Source organism: Sarcophilus harrisii, chromosome 2 (genome assembly GCF_902635505.1).
Source record: "Sarcophilus harrisii chromosome 2, mSarHar1.11, whole genome shotgun sequence".
NCBI classification, from domain to species: Eukaryota; Metazoa; Chordata; class Mammalia; order Dasyuromorphia; family Dasyuridae; genus Sarcophilus; species Sarcophilus harrisii.
In genome coordinates, this window is record NC_045427.1 from 369,056,693 (window position 1) to 369,080,516 (window position 23,824).

Sequence of the window (23,824 nt, forward strand, 5' to 3'; positions counted from 1 at the left end):
CATTTCTTTAATCCTCAGTGTTGTTTGATGATGGCGATGGCTTTTTTTGTTTTGTTTTGTTTTAATATTTTATTTATTCTTTTTTTTTTCTTTACCTCATAGTCATTTATAGTCATAGTCATCCCCACCCTACCTTAGAAGTGAATTGTAACTAAGACAAAGTTAATCAAAAACAATGCATGCTATTTTGTCTCTCTCCTTGTTTTCCAGGACCATTGCTGTTTTTGTTGATGTTGCTTAGAGTTCGGCTTCTTTTTTTTCTACCTTTTATTTACTTTGTTTTTAATATTCTTTTGGATTTTTTTACAAGTTCCTACAAAAAACTTCCAATATTTCTCTGCATTCTTTATATTTGTATTTCTTACATACAATAATATTCCATTCCATTTGTATATTTATATTTTTTCAACCATTTCCCAGTCAGTGAGCACTTATTTTGCTTTCCACATTACTATCACAAAGTAAAATGCTGCTATGAATGTTTTGCTTTATGTTAGACTTCTCGTTAAAAAACAACAAAACTCAGTGGTGTATACCCCATAAATAGAGTTTTTTGGGCCAAAAAATGAAGTTTAATTGCCTTTCTTAACCTAATTCCAAACTGAAATCAAGAACACTTGAACTAGTAACACTAAGAGTTTATTAATTTGTCTTTCTCATAAGCCCATCCAATATTGACAATTTCTAGGTTTGGGGGGCATTTTTGCCAATTTACTTGGTGTGAGGTGAAACTTCATAGTTGTTTTAAATAATTTCTCTTATTAGAGGCTGCTTGGTGATGTGGATTGACATCCACTTCCTGACTGACTCATGGCCTGTTTGATAATTGGAGCAAGTCCAAGTTACTTAACATTTTAGTGTTGAGTAGGTGCTGCTCTACATTTTTAGAGGGAATTTTTTCACTGGAAGTTCTCTATACCAACTAAGTCACAGGTCTGGTCCAACCAGTTCTCTTAATATTTGAAACATGCTTTCATGTGGTCATTGTTTATAATTTTTTTTTTATCACTGTTTACTCACATCTTCAACCATTTTCTATTGGGGAATGACTGCCTTTGGCTCCTTAATAAAGTGAAAGTACAGACTTCTGATAGACTGATGAAGCCAGCATGGCTTTGGACTGTAACCTGGCAACAAATTGTATCTATACATTTGTTATTTAAATAACAGTATAGCAAGAAGTGGAAAGGTTCATTGCATCACTGTAGGGTGGTAAAATTTTTGTTTATAGTAAGAATACTTACAAATGTAAAGGTTGCAGTTTATATAGTTGGAAGGGGTAATAACAACAATAAGACCATGGATTAGTGGTTGCAGGGTGGTTAATTTTTTTTTTTAATTTTGTAAATTCTTAATATTATAAATGATCAACAAAAACGTGCTTTAAAAGTTTTAGCATATACGTGTATATGTATGTATATATTTACATATAGATTTGGCTATATATGCCATTACAAAATTCCTATTCTGTTGCATTTTGTTAGTGTCCCTTGATTCTTGAAAGCTGTTGTGGTGGAGTGTAAGCTCCGTTAGCATATTATATCCTGGGGATTTGATCAAATAGTTTTTATTTTTAATTGTAATTTGATTATATTAAAAAAAAATGTAAAAAGCACTCTTCTGGCACCAAAGGCAGCTCTAATTTGGCTCTTGGTTATAATTTGCTGAATCCCTGTTCTAGAAGATTCTAACAATTAACAAATAAAATTGATAAAAATATTAATTTACATTTTAGCTTTACAATTTAGCTAATTAATTTAGCATTAATTTAACTTTACAAAGTTAGCATTAACCATCATGGCTACTCCTTTGTTCTCACTTCTGGAATATAATCCCACAGTATCTCAGGATAGCTACCACAGTCTTTAACATTTTTCCTTTTTAAAGTGTTCCTGTCAAAAATAAAAAGTTAAACAGTTCTTTTAATAAAGAAGCAATCTTTCTCTCCGTATCTTAGTTTCTGACAGCCATGACAGGCAACAATTTCCTTATAGATGAGATTTAAAACTATTTGTTTATAAATAATTAATACTTTCACTTTACAAATAGTGGTTATAAGTCTCTGTCTATTTATAGATTCTTCATAGGTCAAAGTAAAATTATTCACACAGCCCCACTGGTTGACCTCAGGGAAAGGTAGTTAAATTGTCAAAATGCAGACTCTTCAATAGGCAATAATAACTTTATAGTTTCAATAGAAAAGGCAATTTGAAGCTGATATTACATAAAGAAATCTGACAAAACTTTTGTGAAATAATGCAAAATAGAAATCAAACAAAAAAAGTAGAGGAAAGGAGGGAACTTGACTTAGCGGAGACATGTTTAAGTAGGAGTCAGAAAGATCTGAATTCAAATCTTGTCAGACACTTCTTTGCTGTAGGACACTGGGCAAGTCACTTAATTTCTTTTAGCCTCCTTTTTTTAAACTTTAAAATGGAAATAATAATGCCATTTATTTTATTGAGTCCTTACTAACGTTTGTAAAGTCCTTCAGAAGATTTTAATACAGGATAGAAATGCTAGTCGCTACTATTTCCTACAACCCTTCCAACAGTAATTATTCCCATCTTTTGTCATCTTTGCCAGTTTTCACCTTAATAAGGATAATAAATGTTAGCTATTATTATTAGCTACTGGAGTATATACTGATCATAATCATGTGAAAGGAAAATGAATGAGAATGAAATAACAAAGAGCAATCCTGATTGGAATTTCAAAGTTGCTGAAAAGTTGTACTTTATAAAAACAGCAGAACTATGATTTCATTGAGTATTGACAACTTCTTGACAAAGGAAGCAAACACCTTTCTATCATTGCAAATTGGCATCTATTCTTTAATAATTTTAAGGGGATTTCTGAGACACAATAGTATTCTACTTCACAAGCAAGCCTGAATAACTGGGTTGGATGGATTGTGATGCCAGCCATAGAAATATAAAAATAAAGAAGTTTCTAAGTCATTTGTTCTTCCTTTGGTCTTCTTTGTGTGGACGTTTCCTTATTACTGTTACTTTGAGTGTAAGATTTCTGTGGGACATCCAGTTTTAATCTAATGTGTAATGGTGATCTGAAGCTTGGAAGAGAGACTCTGATTAGAAATATAGCTCTAGGAATCATCTGCATAGAAATGACAGTTCAATCTGTAGTATATGGTGAGTTTTCTAAGACAGAGAGAGACTGGAGATAGAAGAGAAGAGGATACAGCACAGGCAGAACCTCAGGGTATTCTTATAGTTAAAGGGGCAGGTATAAGATAGGTATAAGACAGCAAAAGAAACTGGGAAAAATATTCAGACAAGTAGGAGAAGAACTATGATATAGTAGCATCACCAAAACCAAACCAAAAAGAGTGGTGACACCAGAACTGGAGAGGTGCAAAAGAAGAGGGTGGTTACCAGTGTCAAATGTAGCAGAGAGATCAAGAAGGATTAGGATTGAGGAAAAACGTATGAACTTTGTCAATAACGAGATTAATTAGTAACTTTAAAGAGAAAAATTTTGGTTAAGTGATCAGATTGAAAGCTATGTTGCAAAAGATTGAAGTGTGAATTGAGACCATGTGAAAGAAGAGTATAGGCAAAATTTCCAAGGCTGAGAAAGAGAGGAGAGAAAAGAAGAGAAAACCTACACTTTTACTTAAGACTTTCTCTTCACAAAGTGAAGAAGTGTACATTTTTATCAAGTAAGGATGAGGATTCTGAGATGAGAACCAGAAAAAAAATTAATGAAGTATAAAAGAGGAGTGAGAAAATGCATGAGGACTGAGTATGGGGAAACAACTCCTCCAGGATTTTACCTTCCTTTTGTTTTCTTTTCTTCTTATCACAACCACATTTTTTTTCTGCTTTGAGGATCCTGAAGGGACTCTTGTCATTGGGGCACATTGGAATGTAAGTATAAGCCTGGGAGGTACAAAGGGAGGATGACTTTGCGAGTGCCAGCAGGGAGAGAGGTGAAATTCCTGGGCTGTTTAAGACTGCTCTTCTTTTTTTTTTTAAATTAAAGCTTTTTATTTTTAAAACATATGCATAGATGATTTTCAATATTTTCCCTTCCTTCTCCCTACTCCTCCTAGATGGCAAGTGATTCAATATATGTTAAACATGTGCAGTTCTTCTATACATATCTCCACAATTATGATGCAAAAGAAAGATCAGATCAAAAAGGGAAAAAAATGAGAAAGGAAACAAAATGCAAACAACAACAAAAAGAGTGAAAATATTATATTGTGATCTACGTTCAGTCCCCACAGTCCTCTCTCTGAGTGCAGATGGCTTTCTTCATCACAAGAACATCGGAACTGGTTTGAATCACCTCACTGTTAAAAAGAACTATGTAGGACTGCTCTTATATAAATTATTAAACAACTGGTTAGGCAGTCTTGAGATGATGGGTAGGGGATATACTTTGTGTTTAAATGACATAAACAAAATCTATGCTTGAGGGAAGATAAAGATCATTTGGGTGGTATTCCAGGTGAATAATGGACAGATTATGTTTCATATAGGACATACGTTTATGCTTATATAGATGGAACAAGTGCTTGGTCATTTTTAAGAACACAGAACAGATATCCTTTGTAAAAGCCTTGCTATTTTACTACAGTTTGAAAAATACTCTGAGAATAATTGTACTGACATAATAATGTTTCACAGTTCTTATGGCATTGGGTGTCCTCAACTCCCAGTGATGATGCTATTACATTATCTACCTTCAAAAGAATGATTTTAGAGGCAAAATTTTTTTCCTCCATTGTTGAATTTGCTTTTGAATTCATTGGTTATATATGTATAGATTACTGTATAGTGACCCCATATTTAAAAAAAATATATTATCATGTACTTAGATTGTAGGTTGACTTAAATAGGAAAAAATCAAGTAATATACTGCTAACATACATTTAACATTAGAGAGCAGAGTTGCTCTTGTCATGAAACGAAGGCATTTCTCTTTCTTGGTTTTAGATGAAGGTAACTAATACTGCAGTTGAGAAAAGTCGTCTTTTTTCCATTCCTTTTATGAAGGATGGTAGAAAAGATGAATTCTCCCACAATAAGTAGGCAAATCCCTTCCATTACTATAAAACCAATGATATTCAAGAGGTTTTGTCCATGGATTGGAAAATTAGCATCAATACTTTGCTTATATTTTGTGGTTTTAAGGAATCAAGTCCATGAAAAAGAATATATAGACATGATTACTAACTTGTATATTTCCTGGTAGGTAGGTCTGTAGACACTTGGATGAAATGTTGTTTATTATTTTGTTTTCCATATTGTTTAAAACACTTTTGTTATCTTTTTCTGTTACTTTTATATCATTTCCATTTGGAAATGCTCTCTCCCTGCTTTTCTACATAGTTAATCTTGTATCAAAATAAAAAAGAAAGAGGGAGGAAAGTTCACTAAAATCAACCAACGTATTAACCAAATTTGGCAATCATTGTAGCATTCCATACCCAGTTTGCAAAAAAAGGGAGGGAGGTGCTTTCTATCATCTCTTTGAGGTTAGGCTTTGTTATTATAATTAGGGTTCAATTTAAAAACAAACAAACAAACATTTTTTGATGGATATTTGATAGTCATAATATGTCAAACATATTATTCTGGTTTTATTCTGCATCACCTTTCAAAAGTTGCCATTATTTAAAAAAGTATTTTAAAATATTCATATAGGTATATTTATGTATATCCATGGGATGGATATATGTACCTATGCACATATCCATGTATATATACATGTATACACATATAATTATTTAAATAGTTAATGGTTGATCAACTTGAAAACTCTTAATCTATGAAAAGGTGAAATGGCAATCTCTTTTGGTTTGAGACTGATCTGACACTTGAAGACTTTCTGTAATGTTTTGATATAGTACTTTGATAGAGTGATATGCTACTCTAATATGTTACTCTAATATTTTCTTTATTTCTCTGCTTTTAAAATGTTTTATAATAATGCATGGTTGTATAATGGTATTCTTTTTCTCTTTATAGTAAGCTGTGCTAGAACAAAATGCAATGAAAGAAACACTGGATGAATGAAAAGCCCTGCTTTGCAACCCCTCAGCATGGCAGGACTACAGCTCATGACCCCTGCTTCCTCACCAATGGGTCCTTTTTTTGGACTACCATGGCAACAAGAAGCAATTCATGATAACATTTACACCCCAAGAAAATATCAGGTACTAATGCTTATGATAATAATTGAACATTTTCTACTAACATAGAATGAACTAGTTTGTATCTGACGTGAATTACAAACATCTAGTTTTACTGGTATAAAACAATTCTATTCCCATTCATTCTTATTTTAGAACACCTCTTTTCAGAGTTCCAGTTAATCTTAATATTTATGTTTAATTGATTTTATATTATTTCCTAAGTTCCTCATTTTTCTTTAGTCATCTTGAAAATCTCACTATACTTGAATACTAATTTCATAGATAATTTGGGTAGACTCCTTTACTTTTGCCCTAATGGCCTATTATTTTATTTAGAATTACTTGTATTTAACTGTTTCCTATTAGCTATAGATTTTCTTGCCTAAAAGTAAGTGTTTTTAGTATGTAAGTAAAATTTCCTAAATAAACCTTTGAAATTATAGCTATATTTTGAAATATACTATTTTCAATTGAATATTGAAATATTCAATATATAGCAATATTTAAAAATAGCTACCAGATAATTTTCAAAAGCATTTTAGCAGATCTAGCTGTCATTCTCACATATTCAAGAATCTTTTTTTGTTCTATGAATAATGTTTATAAACTTTGTTTTATAATTTCTGCAAAAAACAATTATGCATTTCTTGCATTTTTTATTTTTGTTGTGTTTTACATTGAATAGGTAAAAAAAAAAAAAATCTTATTTTTTTTCCCAATATATTTCTAGGTTGAACTGCTTGAAGCAGCTCTGGATCATAATACGATAGTCTGTTTAAACACTGGCTCAGGGAAGACGTTTATTGCAGTACTACTCACTAAAGAGCTGTCCTATCAGATCAGGGGAAATTTCAACAGAAATGGAAAAAGGACGGTGTTCTTGGTCAACTCTGGTAATTTTTAAAATATTGTTTTATCCAAAAAATTATATGGAATAAAAAAATGATGGGTTGTCATAAAGAAATTTTTCTTGTGTTTATTGATAGGAGTTTGACTAATAATGGGTTTTTCAAATTCCTAAGAATAGTAATATTACTTTTTGATTTTCCTCTTAAATTCACTGTTTGAAAGTTCAGATAATTGTGCCTGGTAACTTTTCGATTTACATTATTTTTCTTGATAGAAAATTTACAAAAAAAAAAAGTATAATAGTCACCAAGCTTTGGGTTATGGGGATGGCATTTGTTTTAACACAATCAATTAACATACTTTTAACATTTTACAAATTTTTTTATTTGGAGTAAGAGTGTTTATCTGTTCTTTTGAAACTTTGACTCATATATGAATAATTTGAGTGTAGCTTAACTTAATATGTTGTGTTTAAAGTGATTTATAGAATTCTTTTAAAGTTTAAATCCTTGTTGAATGATAAAATGATAAATGATCATATAACTTGAAAATAGTTCTAGTAGCTAGAGAAGAATCATTATCATTTTTGCCTAAGTTCATTCCCTTTCTTTAAGCTAGAATGAGTGAATCTTTGGTGACTGGGAATTCTGAGAAGTAAAATAAATTTGTAGAAGTTGGGAAGGAAATATTTTTTTCTGACTGAAGGTTGTGACTAAATGAATGAGGATGTTTAGAAAAGTGATGCTACTTAGTAGTAGTAATTTGGCAGGGACAATTGTCGTGTTTATGTGATTGATTTTATATATCTTCCTTTATATAGTTTCTTTATATATCTTTCTTTAAACTTAGTACATAAAGTTTATGGTTCTGCTTTTTGTTTTGTAAAACTTGTACTGCTAGTATAATGGTTTGAGAGCTAGCCTCAGATAGGAAAACCTGTCTTCTAGTTCAGTATTTGATACATCCTGATTTTTATAACCTGGGCAAATCATTTAATTGTTTAGTGCTCCAGGTAGTTCTTACATGATAGATAAGTTGCCCATCTGTATGTCAGGTATTGAATTGGCCTTAGAGTTAGGAGGACTTCACTGGACACCCTCAGTGCTAATGAAATTGCATAGTTCATTCTAGAAAATAAATATTACTATCAAGAATAACTTGGCATAATAGGAAGACTGGCATTGTAGTGAGGAAGACCGTGGTTGAACTAAGTTCTGCTTGGGAAGCAAATTAGCTTTGTGATCACAGACAAGATAGCTAACCCTTCAACCCTATTAGATGATAGGCCACTTTGATGTTCATATAGGTGAATAGAGATTTCCCATTGAGAAGTTCTTCATTCTAATAAAATCTTAATTATGAGCCCTGAAATATGTTATTAGGTCATAGACTCAGTTAGGAATGCTTATTTTATCTCACTTGAAATTATATGTTTGTGTTCAGCAAACCAAGTTGCTCAGCAAGCATCAGCTGTCAGAACGCATTCAGATCTCAAGGTTGGAGAATATTCAAGCTTAGAAATTAGTGCATCTTGGACAAAGGAGAAATGGAACCAAGAGTTTATTAAACACCAGGTGAGGTGTAGAGAAATATTTATATATGTATCATTAAATTTGTTTGAACTTGATTTATAAAGTGATCTTAACCTTAATTATTTATCTGAGTTAGGAATTAAAAGAATATATAATCAAAAGTTGCCTTTTCCTATTTTTATCAGTATAATAAACCAATATTTTGATTAGATGGTAAGTTGAATGAGTATAGGAATAATACCTAACTGAAATATTTTCTCTCTTGCATACACCAAGAACTTAATGATTACTGAATTAAAATGCCAGTCTTGAAATCAAGTATCATTAATTGTTTAGAGTGGCAATATGAATCTTAGTACATAAAATATTAGATTTTGAGTCAGGAAAATTTGGGTTCAAATCTTGCTTGTGACACTTAATAGCTCTGTGACCATGGGCAAGTCACTTAACTCAATAAGCCTCAGTTACCTTATTTGTAAAATAAAGATGTTATTTCCTATGATACTCATCTCACTGAGTCACTGAAGCTAAAATGGGACACTTGGGAAATTCTTTGCAAACCTTGAATCAATATGTGAATACCAAATTTCCTGAAAGAAAAATTAAGAGTTGTAACTTGCAGGGTGATTTATCTTTCACTTGCCTCTTAATTATTGGATTCTAAGCTACTAATTATTATACACTAGAAGACCAGTTGGAGAAATGAGTTATTATCAAGTCTTTTCTCCACAGCTTTGTGAGACAGAAAGTGAAATTATTTTCAAAATGTTACTTTTATATTAGAATGCTTGTAATCTAGGAAATAAAGAGAAACATCCAGGTTGTGTAGTGGATAAGAGCTCTGGACTTGAAATCAGGAAGACCTGAGTTCAAATTTAACCTTAGATACTTATTAGCTGGCAAATTATTTCACCTCTCTGTGACTTAATTTCCTCACCTGTAAAATGGCGATAATAACACTTGCCTTCCAGGACTGTAATGAAGCTAAAACGAGATAATATTTATAAAGTACTTTGCTAATCTTAAGGCACTACAAACATTCTGTTATTATTTATGTTGTTGTCGTTATTATTAACTTTTCTAAGTTGGAAGTTATAAAGTCTTTGCAGCAGTATTTATTAGAATTTGACATAATTCTTCAGTTTTTACTGAAGTATCAAATGAATAATAGATTCTGGTGGGAAAAATTACTTGGTGTATTAACTGTAAAACAAAGGGCTTGATTATTGAGTTTTTAAGAAAAAATTAGTCTAGAAGATTCAATTGACTAGTGTTTTATCTATTTGACAATTCATTTCAATTAAAAAGACCCACAGACCCTGAAACAGATGTAATCACATGGGCAGAGCCCCCTATCACTGAGATCTTGAATCTTTGTCTTACAGTTTTACTTCCATATGATTCATAATTATACTTTTAATGTAAAATAAATGCATGGATTAGTTTGTTCAGAATTTTTTGTTTAACTTTGGGTACTAAATTTTCAAATAATAGTCTTTTAAAAAAGAAATCACTTGATATAGTATGTAATTTCATTTGTTTAACAGATGATGTACTTTATATATATACATTTATTTTGTCTTAGGTTCTGGTTATGACCTGTCAAGTTGCCTTGAATGTTTTGAAAAATGATTACTTATCATTATCCAACATTAATCTGTTGGTATTTGATGAGTGTCATCTTGCAATCCTGGACCATCCCTATAGAGAAATTATGAAGGTATGGCTATAAAAGATGCTTAGCTGTCAGTGTGTTAAATAAATTAGTTAAATTATATAAAAATGAAATTAAACTGTATATAAAGACAGATTATTTCCTGAATAACTACAACTGTGAACAAAGGCAAATCCCCTTTCTCTTCAGGTTCAAAAACAATCATTTAAACCTCTTGATTTTACAGTAAGTGCCATTACTTGCTAAAAATGATTGGGGGTGGGGAGAAACTAGATGGTACAGTGGATAGAGCAGTTGGGAGGACCTGAGTTCAAATGTAGTCTCAAACACTTAATAGTTGCTAGCTGTGTGACCCTAGGCAAGTCACTTGACCCCAAATGCCTCACCAAAAAAAAAAAAAGTAAAAATGATGGGGGATCCTAAGGTAAATCACCTCTAAGGACAATAGTTTTCTTATTTTTTAAATTAAGGAGTTTGGATTAGATATCTAGTTCCTTTTCAGCTCTGATTGAATGGGTGCCTAATAATTTGAAATAAGTTATAAAACATATTTCAGATAAACTGTAGAAGCAGTGTTTATTTATTGAATACGTAACTAAGTTAATGTTTGGTAAACCTAAATTATTTAAATATGCTACAATAAATTAGGGAAAATTGTAATCTGGTATCCCTATAGTGAACCTGTACTAGAATTATCATTAGAATTTCTGCTACATAAATCCTTATATTCATTTTTCAGAGCAGACTTTGTCTTGCTTTTCAGATTTAAGATCAGTGGTAATGTTATTAGGGCAAAATGAAATTCCTAATAACTTTTTTTATTATATTAGATCTGTGAAGATTATCCATCATGTCCTCGAATTTTGGGATTAACTGCTTCTATTTTAAATGGGAAGTGTGATCCTGCAGAATTAGAGGAGAAGATTCAGAAACTGGAGAAAATCCTTAAGAGTAATGCTGAAACTGCAACTGATTTGGTAGTCTTAGACAGGTATGTTTTGACAGCATATTTTTTGTTACTGGGACAAGCTCCTTATTTTTGTTTTTGTAATACTTAATCCTATGCTTCAAACACAGTAAATATTCAGTGAATGTTTACTAAATGAATGGAAACCTCTGTATTAGCATTATGTACACAGAAGTCCTCTGGATATGGGAGAATTTAGCGTTTTTCCCTCTTGTGAGTTTTTTCCCCTTTCCTTTAGCTTGATTGGATATAGTTGCTTATTTTGCATTGTCTCTTCATCCCTGGAATGCTCTTACTCTTCATCTCTGTCTCTTTGGATCTCTAATTCCTTTTAGAACTCAACTCGAAAATGCCCCTTTTTACATGAAGCCTTTTCTGATTTCCTCTAATGACTAGTTCCTCTTTCATTACTGGTATTTATTTGTATATATTCATATGTACATGCAATGTCTATTGATAAAAACTAAGCTTTTTGAAGGAAGACAATTTCTTTTTCACTTTGTACAGCCTTTACTAAGGTAGGGATACTACTAGCAGATAGTAGGCATTTTAAAAAATGCTTTACTAATTTAATCCCATATGGGGAGTGAAAACTTTTTATGAAGGTACAGAAAAAGATAATTTTCTCTGGAAGAGAAAAACTGGTGAAATATAAATTTGGTAGTTCTGCCTTCTTTATATCCTCAAGTTGGCATAATTCTGACTATCATCATTCTTTGAATTTCCTCTTATCCCAAAATAGCTTTAAAAATCCTTTTTGTTGTCTTAGCATTTGACAAGGCACTCAATTCCTTCTAAATTTTAGCTTTCCTAACAGTTTTCTTACCTGCCCTTGCTAGGGACTTTTTGTAAACCAGGGAGGTCCTCAGACTAGGTAGTTCTGGAGCTTCCATACATGAAGACTTCAACAATTCCTTAACTTCTTATCCCTTGGAAATTTGTTTTGTACTTTTCAATGAATATTCAAAAGAATCAGTTTCCACACATGTACCAGCCCTTGCTTCTTTCTAGGTTTTAAAAATGTAAGTTTGTTGATAATTTACCTGTGTGATGTGAGTCACTTCAGTCTCTTTGACAACTGCTTTTGTTGATTATGTTGGAAAGAATTGTTTCTCTTAAGGTCTTCAACATTTCACCCTTAAGAGCTGCTCATTTCATTCTTTTTGAGCTGACTTCTCTGTGGGATTTCTAGGTCATGAATTCCCACGTGTCATTTTTCTAGAGTATTTAAAATCTGCTCTGCCAAAATTTAAGGTATAATTTTTTCTGAGTATGTTGTTTTCTCTTCTCTCTTGTATTCTAAAATTGAGTGGTTCCCATAGGTCCCAAGTTTCCTGTAAATCATCAATCTGTTTGTACTTGGTAAATATCAGAATATCAGGTACAGAATAATGTATCTTATATTTGAGTCCTTTTTTTTTTTTTTTTTTTGGATGGATGAAATTTTTAAGGCTAATCAAGAATTTTTTTATTGTTCTCCTTGGGCAGAGATAGAGCTCTCCTGGATGTCCAGGTAATTGAACTATATATTACATGCCTCAAGACCAGGTTTCTGATCTGCTTTCTACCTTGATTTCCTCTCTGGATTTCCTCATGAGTACATCTTTTGTTATATGTGCATATTTTTATATATGTGTATTATATATACATATTATACATATGTATATATGTATACATATATATTTCTCTATATAAATTATGTATTGATAGTATAAATTCCCAAACTGTTTGACTTCAGTTTCATTTCTCCTATTTCTTACAAAATAAGGTTTTCCTTTCCAGAGCTGTATTACAAACCTGAGTCTGCTTGTTTACAATTTCAATGATTGCAATGAGGGCAATTTTTTTTTTTATTTGCATAGGAAATAAGATTAGCATTTATGTGAAGATTATGTGAGACCATGGGTTTTATTGCTGACTCTTTTCTTGATTTATTTTTATTTAATTTTTTTAGGGATTTTTGCTATTCTATAGTCTTATACCTATGCATCTTATCCTTATTATATCTCACTTGGTAGATATTAAATACTTTTTTCCTTTCTCCAAGCCTTCTTTTCAACTTAAAGCCCTTTTGATGTGTTTTGCATGATTTTAGACAAATAGTTTTAACTAGCTCATGTCATCCTTGGTAAACAACCTACTTATTTAATCTGTAGTACTGAAATCTAAATTCTATCATGTTTGTCATGTGTGGAAATCGATTCTTTTTGGAATATTAATTGAAAAGCATAAAAAAAGTTCTATGGGATAAGAAGTCAAGTAATTGTTGATGTCTTCATGTATGTGTATGGAAACTTGTTGGTGGTTTTTCTTGGGGGCCAGCCTTAGTCTTAGTTGAAATAAATAATTACTTCGAAATCTCAGCCAGCTGGTAAAATGCAAACGTTTATTTCTCCTTACAAATTTGCCCGGTTAGTTGAGGCCTATCTCTCTGCCTGGCTCCAAGAGATCTTGCAGCTTTGTCCTTGGCCTCTGCCTCTGCTTTCTTCAGCCTCCAGCCAGCTCCGACTCGTGGCTTCTCAATCTCTGTGGCGAGTAGTCTTTTCTTCCAGAGTGTTCTGTCTCAGAGCCCTGTTGATGTTCTGGAGAAATTCCTCCTAGCTCCAAGAGCTTCCTTCATTTATGTGATCTCCCAAAGGTTCACTCCGCCTTCTGGAGGGAGAGGGATTCTGGGTTATCTCCCAGAGTGCTCTCTGGTCCTAAGGGAGGTGTGAATTCAGCTCTCATACTAGCCCTGAACTCTCGTGTGAACTCCATTGAGTACTTAGATACTTGAGCTCTCTAAAGGTGTGAACACAAGCATTGTTCAATCAGTTCCACCTAATACCTTGTTTCAAGTTCTGGCCCAAAATCAGATCAAATCAACTCCAATGTCTTCACATTTTGTAAAGAAATGTCTTAACACTTTGTAAAAGATTCCAACAGAAACTCCAGAATCTTCCTGGATTATATAAATTCCTAGACCTCAAGTAGAAAAATTCTTTTGGATATTACCTTCCTCTGTTTCAGTTTCTCAGATCAAATCATTAAATCCTTTGAGTGTAGCCACAATTAATCTTTACTTGGAAATGATTGTTGCTGGAACCATAGTAATCTTATCACCTTAATTTATTTATATATCCCTTTGAGATTATCACAGATTGATAGCCAGGTACTGTCTCCTTGGATTTCCTGTTGGCATTTTAAACCTATTATGTCTATAATAGAATTAATTACCCTCTTCCCTAAACTCATTCTTCATCCAAATTCATTTTTTTTTCTTTTGAGGGTACTGCCAGCATTCTTGTCATATTTGACACTTCCTTTTTTCCTTCCCCCTCATCCTATATCCAGTTAATAACTAACTCCTGTTGATTCTCCATCAACAGCATTTCTTGCATCATTTTTCTTTCTCCTCCACACAGATATTGTTCAGCCTCTTAAAAATTACTTGTTATCTGTATTATTGTAATTACTTCTCAATTGGCCTCTTTGATTTCAGCTTTTCCCTTTTCTAATCTGTGTTCTACATTATTGTCAAAATAATATTTCTGAGGCATAGACATGATCTTTTCATTCTCTTGACTAAAATCTTCAAGTGGTTTCTTATTACTTTTAGAATAAAATAATTTTTTTCTTTTGAATCGAAATACAATGTGACTCCAGTTTACCTTTCCAGACTTTATATATATGTTTATATTATCCTTTACTTATTTCTCAACTGTATTTCTCTTTACCTCTACCCTTAGGATTCTAATCATCCTTTAAGGGTCCCCCAGTTACCTCTTTTGTGAAACCTTTTCTGAAGATCTTCCCATTTCCCCTCCCCCTTCTATATATCCAGCCTTTAGTTCAGTGTCCTGTAAACTAAACAAATATTTGAATTAAATACTATTGTTTGTTGTTTACCCCATTGCTGACTTGAAATCTGTAGATTAAGGTCTATTTTCTGTCCCATCTTATAAAAATAAATCACAGAAAGCATGTTCAAGACTTCATGAAAAGGGACAAGGATATTTTAAGAGTTCTTTGAAATAAGTATGATTGAAATTAGAGAAAGAATAGAGGGCAACTCAAATCCTTTTTCAGGTACTGTTTTATAAAACTTAACATTATTAATTTTAAAAAATACATGAAAATAGTTAAATTAATAATATTAAGTCTTGTAAAACAGTGGCTGAAAAAGGATAGGATTGAAACCTAAAACTACATTATAAAACTCCCTTTATATATTTGGTTTTTGTGCTGGAACCAGGCTTTGCTTAATTCTGTACTTAATATATTTTGACTGTCATTGCCTGTCTATAGTTTTGGATCATGTTGGCTGGTTCTTGGCCCTCCCTATCACTCTAGCCTATTTGAATGGGCAGATTTGGGACAAAAGCCTGGTCTCTGCTCAAATTCCTAGCTTTTCCATTCATATTCTTCTGGGAACTTAACTTGATTATTGTCCTTAGCAGTGTCTCCATTTCTATTTTCTTGTGGTCACCAAGGGGGAGTTGGCATTATTTCCTGATGGAGCATTGATAGATTCCTGCCAACTATTGTTGATTATATTAGCTTTAGGAGTCTTGGAGGATCTCTCAGAATGTTATCTGGTATTGTACATTTCTGTCTCCGGGCAGTCCCATAGACTAACTTTCAGCCTCATGAAGTATATACTCATTGCCCAGGATGGAGCCATCTCAGTTTTCCTTCCAATTGACTTATTGGTCACTACAGTTGCTCCATGAGATTAGAACTGAAATTCTATTGACTTTGAAACCCATTTATTGTATTCAGTCTGGTTTTTGGCTTCCTTGGCAATCCATGTTCTCATAACATTTTCATGTTTTTAGATGTCTTTTTCCCCCCAGTTCTGGACTAAATAGAGGAGCTTTTTGGTATTTTCCTTAAGTTGTATTGAGGACATTAGCTGAGAAGTCCCTTTTTTCCCCTCCTCTCTTCATCTCATATCATCCAGATTCCTTCTGCCACTGTATGTTCTCCTTGCCTATATGATTCCTGCACAAGTAAGTCCATTCTGTTCCTTCTTGTCTAGCATAATGTTTCCTCCATCATTCGTACTTTCTCACTTCAGATTCTTATTTACTATTTCTCTATTGTCTACAAAAATGCCTATGTTTTGTCCATCTTCAGAAAAGCTTTACCTGATCTGTTAATCCCTGCCAGCTGCATTCTATATATTTTTTTCCTCTTGTGACTAACATCAGCTTTCTATAGTATGGCCTCTAATCTAATTATTTAACAAAAATTATTCTCTCTAAAGTTACTAGTAGTCTCTTAATTATCAATTCTAAAGGTTTTTTCTACTCTGTTCTCTCTAGATTTTTAAGACATTATTTTCTTTTGTTTCTTTTCCTACCTATCATTGTTCCTTCTGTCGCCTTTGATTTTTATCCAAGTTCTGTTTGCTGAGTGGCCCACAAGGCTGTGTTCTATGCCACTTTCCCTTCTCCCTCTGCTCTATATCCCTTGGTGATCTCATCAGTTCTCATGGATTCAATTATAGTTTCTCTATCAGTGAATCTTAAATCCACTTATCCAATTTTAACCTCTCTGCTGACTTTCAGACTCATATCTTCAATTCTATATTGGACATTTTAGAATGGATTTCCTTTGGACGTTGTAAGCTCACCATGCCTAAAACTGAAATATCAATCTTTTCCCCCAAAACATTATCCCTTTCCTAACTTCCCTAATGTAATCTTTTATCAATTTTACTTTGTTAACATTTCTCAAATATATCTTCTACTCCTCTGATATAGGCTCTCATCACTTATTATTTCAGTAGTCTGCTTGTTGGTTTCTCTGTTACAAGTCTCTCTATTGCACTCTTTCCTCTAGATAGCTGTTGGAATGATCTTCCTAAAACACAAGTTTGACATAGTTATCCCTTTATTTCACTCCACTCCTTTGCTACACCCCTAGAGTGAAATCCCATGGCATCATCAGCTTCAAGATCAAATACAAATTCCTCTATTTGGTTTTCAAAGCCCTTTATAATCTCCTTTCCCCTCTACCATTCCAATTTTGTTATACTTTATAGCCTGCTTCTGTTCTTCCTATCTAATTTGATTATATCACTTACAACTTAGATTCTTTGGAAGTTGCAATATTATAAGAATCCTAATTTAAGAGATTATCCAGGACCACATTTGAGTGAGAGATTAATTTTTGTGCTTGGGTTATTGTTGAAAGCCATGTACAGCTTACCAAATAGGAAATTTTTCCAAATAGAATCTGCCTATTCTCTTCCATTTAATTACTGGGACTAATCTTGGAGAAGAGCTTTTTCTTTTCATCAAGAAAAGGAATATCCTGTTTTACACATACACAAAAAATAATAAAGCCAGAGAAGTTATTATCCAAAGAAATATGTTAAAAGTATTAGTGGTTTCAACAAGTTTTCAGTTAAGTTTATCTTTGAAAACCTCCTGTTGAGTTATTAAGAGAAGTTTGAGATGTTTTTGGGTAAATGTCTAGGCTTTTTAAGTTGACACTAATGGAGAACAGCCATGATGCCTCATATTATATTCTATAATATATTTTTAATTTAATTATTATAACTTTTTATTTACAAGATATATGCATAGGTAATTTTTCAGCATTGACAGCTGCAAATCCTTTTGTTCCAATTTTTTCCCTCCTTCCCCCCACCCCTTCCCCCAGATGGCAGGTTGACCAATACATGTTAAATATGTTAAGGTATAAGTTAAGTACCATATATGTATACATGTCCAAATAGGTATTTGCTGTATAGAAAGAGTCAGACTTTGAAATTATACTTTATAATTACAAATTCTGTGATGGATGAACAATATTTTTTATGATAGTTCTAAATTTTCTATGACAGTGTTAAGAAAAATTGTAAAGTTGTATTTTCATTATTGCTTTTGTTGCTGATGAATATTTGTGTTTGTTTTAATCCTAAAGATATACTTCTCAACCATGTGAGATTGTGGTAGATTGTGGACCATATACTGATACTAGTGGGCTCTATGAAAGGCTGCTAAAGGAATTGGATGAAGCACTTAATTTTCTCAATGACTGCAACATATCTGTGCATTCAAAAGAAAAGGATTCTATATTAATTTCTAAACAGGTAAGAGCATAAATATTTGCTAATAGGAAAAGACTGCTTTAGTTGTTTCGTGCTCATTCTTTGCCATTTTTCATTAAACTGAATATTATAATTTTGTGACTTAAAAATATTTGAATTTTATGGTTAAGAAGTTAGACAAATAAATTTTCAGTGTTTGATCTGTATCTTGCTATTGGATCCAAATGGCTCTTCAGGGGAAAGGGAGGATGGTGACCTTATACAGCTCTCCCTCACTTAAATCCAATCCACTTGCATGTCATGGCATCACCTCCCTGATAACATGGTTCTCTTCAAGAATGAAAGACAAAACAACAACAGTATTCTAGTAGTAGAAGATAGAAAGCTAGTATAATTTTTTTATTAAAGAATATTCTAAAATAGATTTTTTTCTTTTCAAATTAAAATGTATGCATCTTTTTTCTCTTTTAAATTTTTTTTTCTTGTTAATACTATATATGAGTAAGATTCCTAATTCCTGAATACATAGTTTTTTGCAAGTCAAAAAGGAAACAGCACACTTGAACAAAGCACATTTATTTTAGAGAAATGGTTTCACACCAGCTTAAGTCTTTTATCAGCTACAAAATTTTGTAATAAATTTTTCCAACTAGTCATGACTTAACTGAGTTCTTGCTTTGAACTTTAAAATTGAATTAATTCTTATTTGCTTTATATATGTATGTGTGTATGTATTGTTCAGGATTAAAAAAGATCTCTGTCAGCTATGTAATTATGTAGGTTAAGATGGTTCTTTCAGTTGTTCATGCTTTTAGGATCATAGAAACCTACAGTTGAAAGAAACCTTAGAGTTAATAGAAGCCTACTAACTTGTTTTACATGTAGGAAATTTGAGACCCAAAGAGAAGAAGTGATTTGCTTAGAAGATATAGGATCAGGTGTCAGAGACAGATTTCAAATACAAGTTTCTAAGTTCTAAATCCAGTGGAACAAATGTTATATTCCATAGCCTTGTTCTTCATTGTATTCTGTATATATCAGAAGTATATTTTGTATATTTTCATTGTATTTTAAAGCAAACCCACAGGAAAATAAGGAACCAGTTTCTGGGAATTACTTCTAAAAAGTCAGATTATACTTTTTAATTAAGGTTAGTTTTCATGTTAGTCCCTATAAATATTTCCTATTCATTTCAATATTCCTCTATTCCAGGGGATTTTAACCTTGTGTATGGGTAGTGGGGGAGAAGGGGTTGTGGACCTTGTTGGTAGTTAAGTAAAAACTGGAGACCTCTTCTCAAAATAGTATATGTTTTTTGTTTTTAAAATAAATAATTGAAGACAATGTCATATCATTCAAGGTTAGTGAAAATGAATTTTAATTGCTTTCCTATACAATATTCCTATATATATCTATATATCTATATATCTATATATATATAGATATATATTTATATTTATTGCTTTCCTACACAATATTCCTATATATATATATAGATAGATAGATAGATAGATACATATGTATATCTATCTATCTATATATTTATATTTATTTTCCAGGTTAAGAGGCCCTGTACTAATTCGGAAAAGTCAAAATACATGTAAATAGTCTATTGTATAGACCCTGACTAGAAATGTTCTTGACTTTTCTTATTGAAATCCTCGTAGTAAAGGACCCTCTTTATGGATAAATTTAGCTTAAAATTCCCTTCATTGTTGTTTTTCTTAAATTAAATTGACTCTTCCTTATTACCTTTTGTATTATTTACTTAGAAGTGAGCTAACAAATCTATCTAAAACCATCAGCAAGCATCATATGTAATGTGGGTAAAGTAGAATCATTCCCAGTGAGATCAGGTTTGAAACAGGGTTGCCCACTATCACCATTACTATTAAAGATTGTATTAGAAATGTTAGTTTTAGTAATAGAGGAAAAAAAAGAAATGAAAAGAATTGAGTAGGTAATGAGGAAACCAAATTATCACTCTGCAGATGATATAATGATATACTTAGAGAATCAACTAAAACACTACTAGAAACAATTCACAACTTTAACAAAGTTGCATCATACACAAATAAATCCACATAAATCATCAGCATTTCTATGTTACTAACAAAGTCCAGCAGCAAGAGACACAAAGATAAATTCCCCATTTAAAATAACCGTAGATAATAAAAATATTTGGGAGTCTACTTGACAAGACAAAGTCAGGAACTATAGGAACACAATCATAAAACACTTTTCACACAAATAAAGTTAGATCTAAACATTTGGAAGAATATCAAGTGCTCATGGGTAGGTTGATATAATAAAAATGACAGTTCTATCTAAATTAATCTGTTTATTCATCGCCATATCACTCAAACTGCCAAAAATAACAGGGTTAGAAAAAATAATAACAAACTTCATCTGGAAGAACAAAAGGTCAAAAATTTCAATGGAATTAATGGAAAAAATGCAAATCAAGGTGGACTAGTTTATATCAGATCTAAAACTATAATAAAGTAGTGATCATCAAAATCATTCAGTATTGGCTATGAAATAAGAGTAGTTTATCAATGGAATAGGTTAAATTCACAAGACACAATAGTTAATGACTATAGTAATCTACTGTTTGGTAAACCCAAAGACCCCAACTTCTGGGATAAGAACTCACTATTTGACATAAATTGCAGAAAAAAATTGGAAAATAGTATGGCAGAAATTAGGCATTGATTAACACCTAACACCCTATAACAAGATAAGGTTGAAATGGTCCATGAGTTAGACATAAAAAATGATAATAAAAGTGAGCTAACAAGCTTGAAATTTTTACTTCATGAAGTATAAGCTTTTAAGCTTATACTTTGCATTTTTTATTTTTAATGTTTTATGATTTTATAGCCTATATTCAGATGAGTTGTGATTCATCTGTAGGTTGTAATAGAAAAATGGAATGCTAGATCTGGAAAGGGAAATTTAATCTTTAAGTAATTTATTTTGTGTCAGTGAGATAAATTTATTAGCAGAGAGTTTGAGAAATGAAAGCTTACCATTGTGAATTTTCAGATCATTATTGTTTGCCTTTTTTTTTCACTTTTAAAAAAAAAATTATATATTTTTTAGATTCTTTCAGACTGCCGAGCAGTATTGGTGGTTCTGGGACCCTGGTGTACAGATAAGGTAGCTGGGATGATGGTAAGAGAACTTCAGAAATATATCAAACATGAGCAAGAGGAGCTGCACAGGAAATTTTTATTGTTTACAGACACTTTCTTAAGGAAAATACATGCACTCTGTGAAGAGCACTTCTCACCTGCCTCACTTGACCTGAAATTTGTTACACCGAAAGTAATAAAACTGCTTGAAATTTTACGTAAATATAAACCATATGAGCGGCAGCAGTTTGAGAGTGTTGAATGGTATAATAATAGGAATCAAGATAATTATGTGTCTTGGAGTGATTCTGAAGATGATGATGAGGATGAAGAAATTGAAGAAAAAGAGAAGCCAGAGACAAATTTTCCCTCTCCATTTACCAATATTTTATGTGGTATTATTTTTGTGGAGAGAAGATATACAGCAGTTGTTTTAAACAGGTAACACTATGATTAATAGTTTTTCTATTGTAGAAAAAAGCTATATTTTTCATTTTTATACTAATACATGGAAAAACTTGAGAGCAAACAAATATTACAGATATGTTTATAATATCACATTTTTATATAATTGTTAAACAGTTGAGAAGAGGAAAATTTACATTTTGAGGAATCTGAAATGAATATAAGAATGGTATAAATTAATTCAAAATCATATATCTCTTATAATAGATTATGTTTCTTTGGCTAATTACTGTAGGATTGAAATCTCACTGTGGAGGCTACCAGGAACTCTGCCCCAAACTTGTTATTTAAGAATTGCTTCTATTTAATCAAAGAGTATTACTTTCAGCTAAATGGATTAGAATATCTGTAGCAGAATATTTAAACTTTAATTTACATGTGTTGAAAATATATATTGTTTGTGATGAATATACAATAAAAAGGTAATATATTTAATTTTCTTTTAGCTGTTGATAGTATATTTAGGGATTCTAGATGACTAAGTGGATAGAGTACCAGATCCTAGAGTCAGGAAGAATCATCTTAATGAGTTCAAATCTGGCCTTAAACACTTGCTGGCCATGTGGCCCTGGGGAAGTCACACAGAACTCTGAACCATTTATCTCACTTGGCTTCATTTTCTGTGACCCACCACAAGGACAAGAACTCTTGATCTTGGCTTTAGAAATGTAATTTGCTACCACATAGTTTATCCTCTCCATTTTATAAGCAAGGGAAAACCCAGCTTAGAGAGTTGAGTGACTTATTTAAATTAAATGACTAGTGTTAGCTAACAATTCTTTAAAAAATACTTTTTTCTGGATATTTAGGCAACATTATTGAAGCATTTAATAAAAATGTTCATTTTGCTTTTTCATGTAGATTCATTCTGCTTTATAAAATGATTTTAAAACATTTTATTATGGTCTGATTCAGAAATTACACATTGAACCTTATTCTTCTGTATAGTACTGATAGAAACTGAGAAACAGTTCCATATACTTGAATGATACAAGTTTTTATTTTTCAGATATGATAGAGCTGATTAAATCATAGGTCCTGAAAGTATTGAAATATCAATACCACACATAAAGTTGTAGGTTAAGTAAAATGTCCAAGTTAAAGGAAATAAAACATCCACATTATTTTTAAGAATTCTAATGCCTTTAGAAAACCTTAGAGAGAGCAGATTACTAGGTTGTATGTCCTTTAGGTCTTAATGCTTTTCTTGTAACCCTGTACAACTGAAGCAATTGAGTCTATAGAAGTTGTAATTCTTCTTGTTAAAATGCTGTCCAATGCAGTTATTTTCAGTGGTTCCTTATTACCTCTAAGATAAAATTAAAATTTCTCAGTTTCATATTTAAAGATCACTGTTTGGTTCCCACCTACTCCTTTATTTTCACTTTACACATTTTGTTATAAGCCAGGTGACTACTTGGATCCTTTATGTAGCTGACAATTCTTTTTTGCTTTTGCTTTTAAGTTGTTGTTCTTTCATATCTGCATTGTTCTTCCTATTCACTGTTGTCATGTGAAATCCTTGTAGCTTTTTCAAAGAACACCTCAGAGTCACCACTTAAATGAAGCTTTTCCTGATCTTACTCCAATTTTGTGAGCACTTGTTGAAATTATTTTGTATTTGTATATATGTTGTTTCCTCAGTGGAATATAAGTCTGTTGAGGATAGGCATTTTTTGTTTTTGTCAGCATCCAGCACAGTACATAATAAATTTTTGTTGAGTGAATAAATACTCTTTTGCATCAATATGGCCATTTCCTTTTGTGTAAATGGTATTTCTTACACTTCACAAAGCTCTGCATAGAGTTACACAAATTATTTTCCAGCATTTCCTGAAGAAATTAGCTCCACTGATATCTTTATAAACTTCTGCCTAACAAACAAAACATTTAAGAAGAGAAAGTACAGAATACCAAGACCATCTAATATGTATTGGGAGGAGATGGGCATTCATACTTAAACTTTTCATGTAGACTTTATTAACAAAAAG

The 23,824-nt window shown here is 31.9% G+C and overlaps 1 protein-coding gene across 2 annotated transcripts in view; it reads left to right on the forward strand.

Moving 5' to 3' along the window:
* DICER1 (dicer 1, ribonuclease III) overlaps window positions 1-23,824 on the forward strand; it is a 95,347-nt gene that overhangs the window by 25,706 nt on the left and 45,817 nt on the right. For both annotated transcript variants that reach the window (XM_003756574.4, XM_023504598.2), the window contains 7 exons: window positions 6,000-6,187; window positions 6,897-7,059; window positions 8,459-8,589; window positions 10,133-10,267; window positions 11,053-11,213; window positions 18,105-18,273; window positions 21,337-21,809. In XM_003756574.4, the coding sequence (XP_003756622.2) occupies window positions 6,044-6,187; window positions 6,897-7,059; window positions 8,459-8,589; window positions 10,133-10,267; window positions 11,053-11,213; window positions 18,105-18,273; window positions 21,337-21,809 (1,376 nt within the window). In that variant the 5' untranslated portion in view covers window positions 6,000-6,043. The remainder of the gene's footprint in view (window positions 1-5,999; window positions 6,188-6,896; window positions 7,060-8,458; window positions 8,590-10,132; window positions 10,268-11,052; window positions 11,214-18,104; window positions 18,274-21,336; window positions 21,810-23,824) is intronic.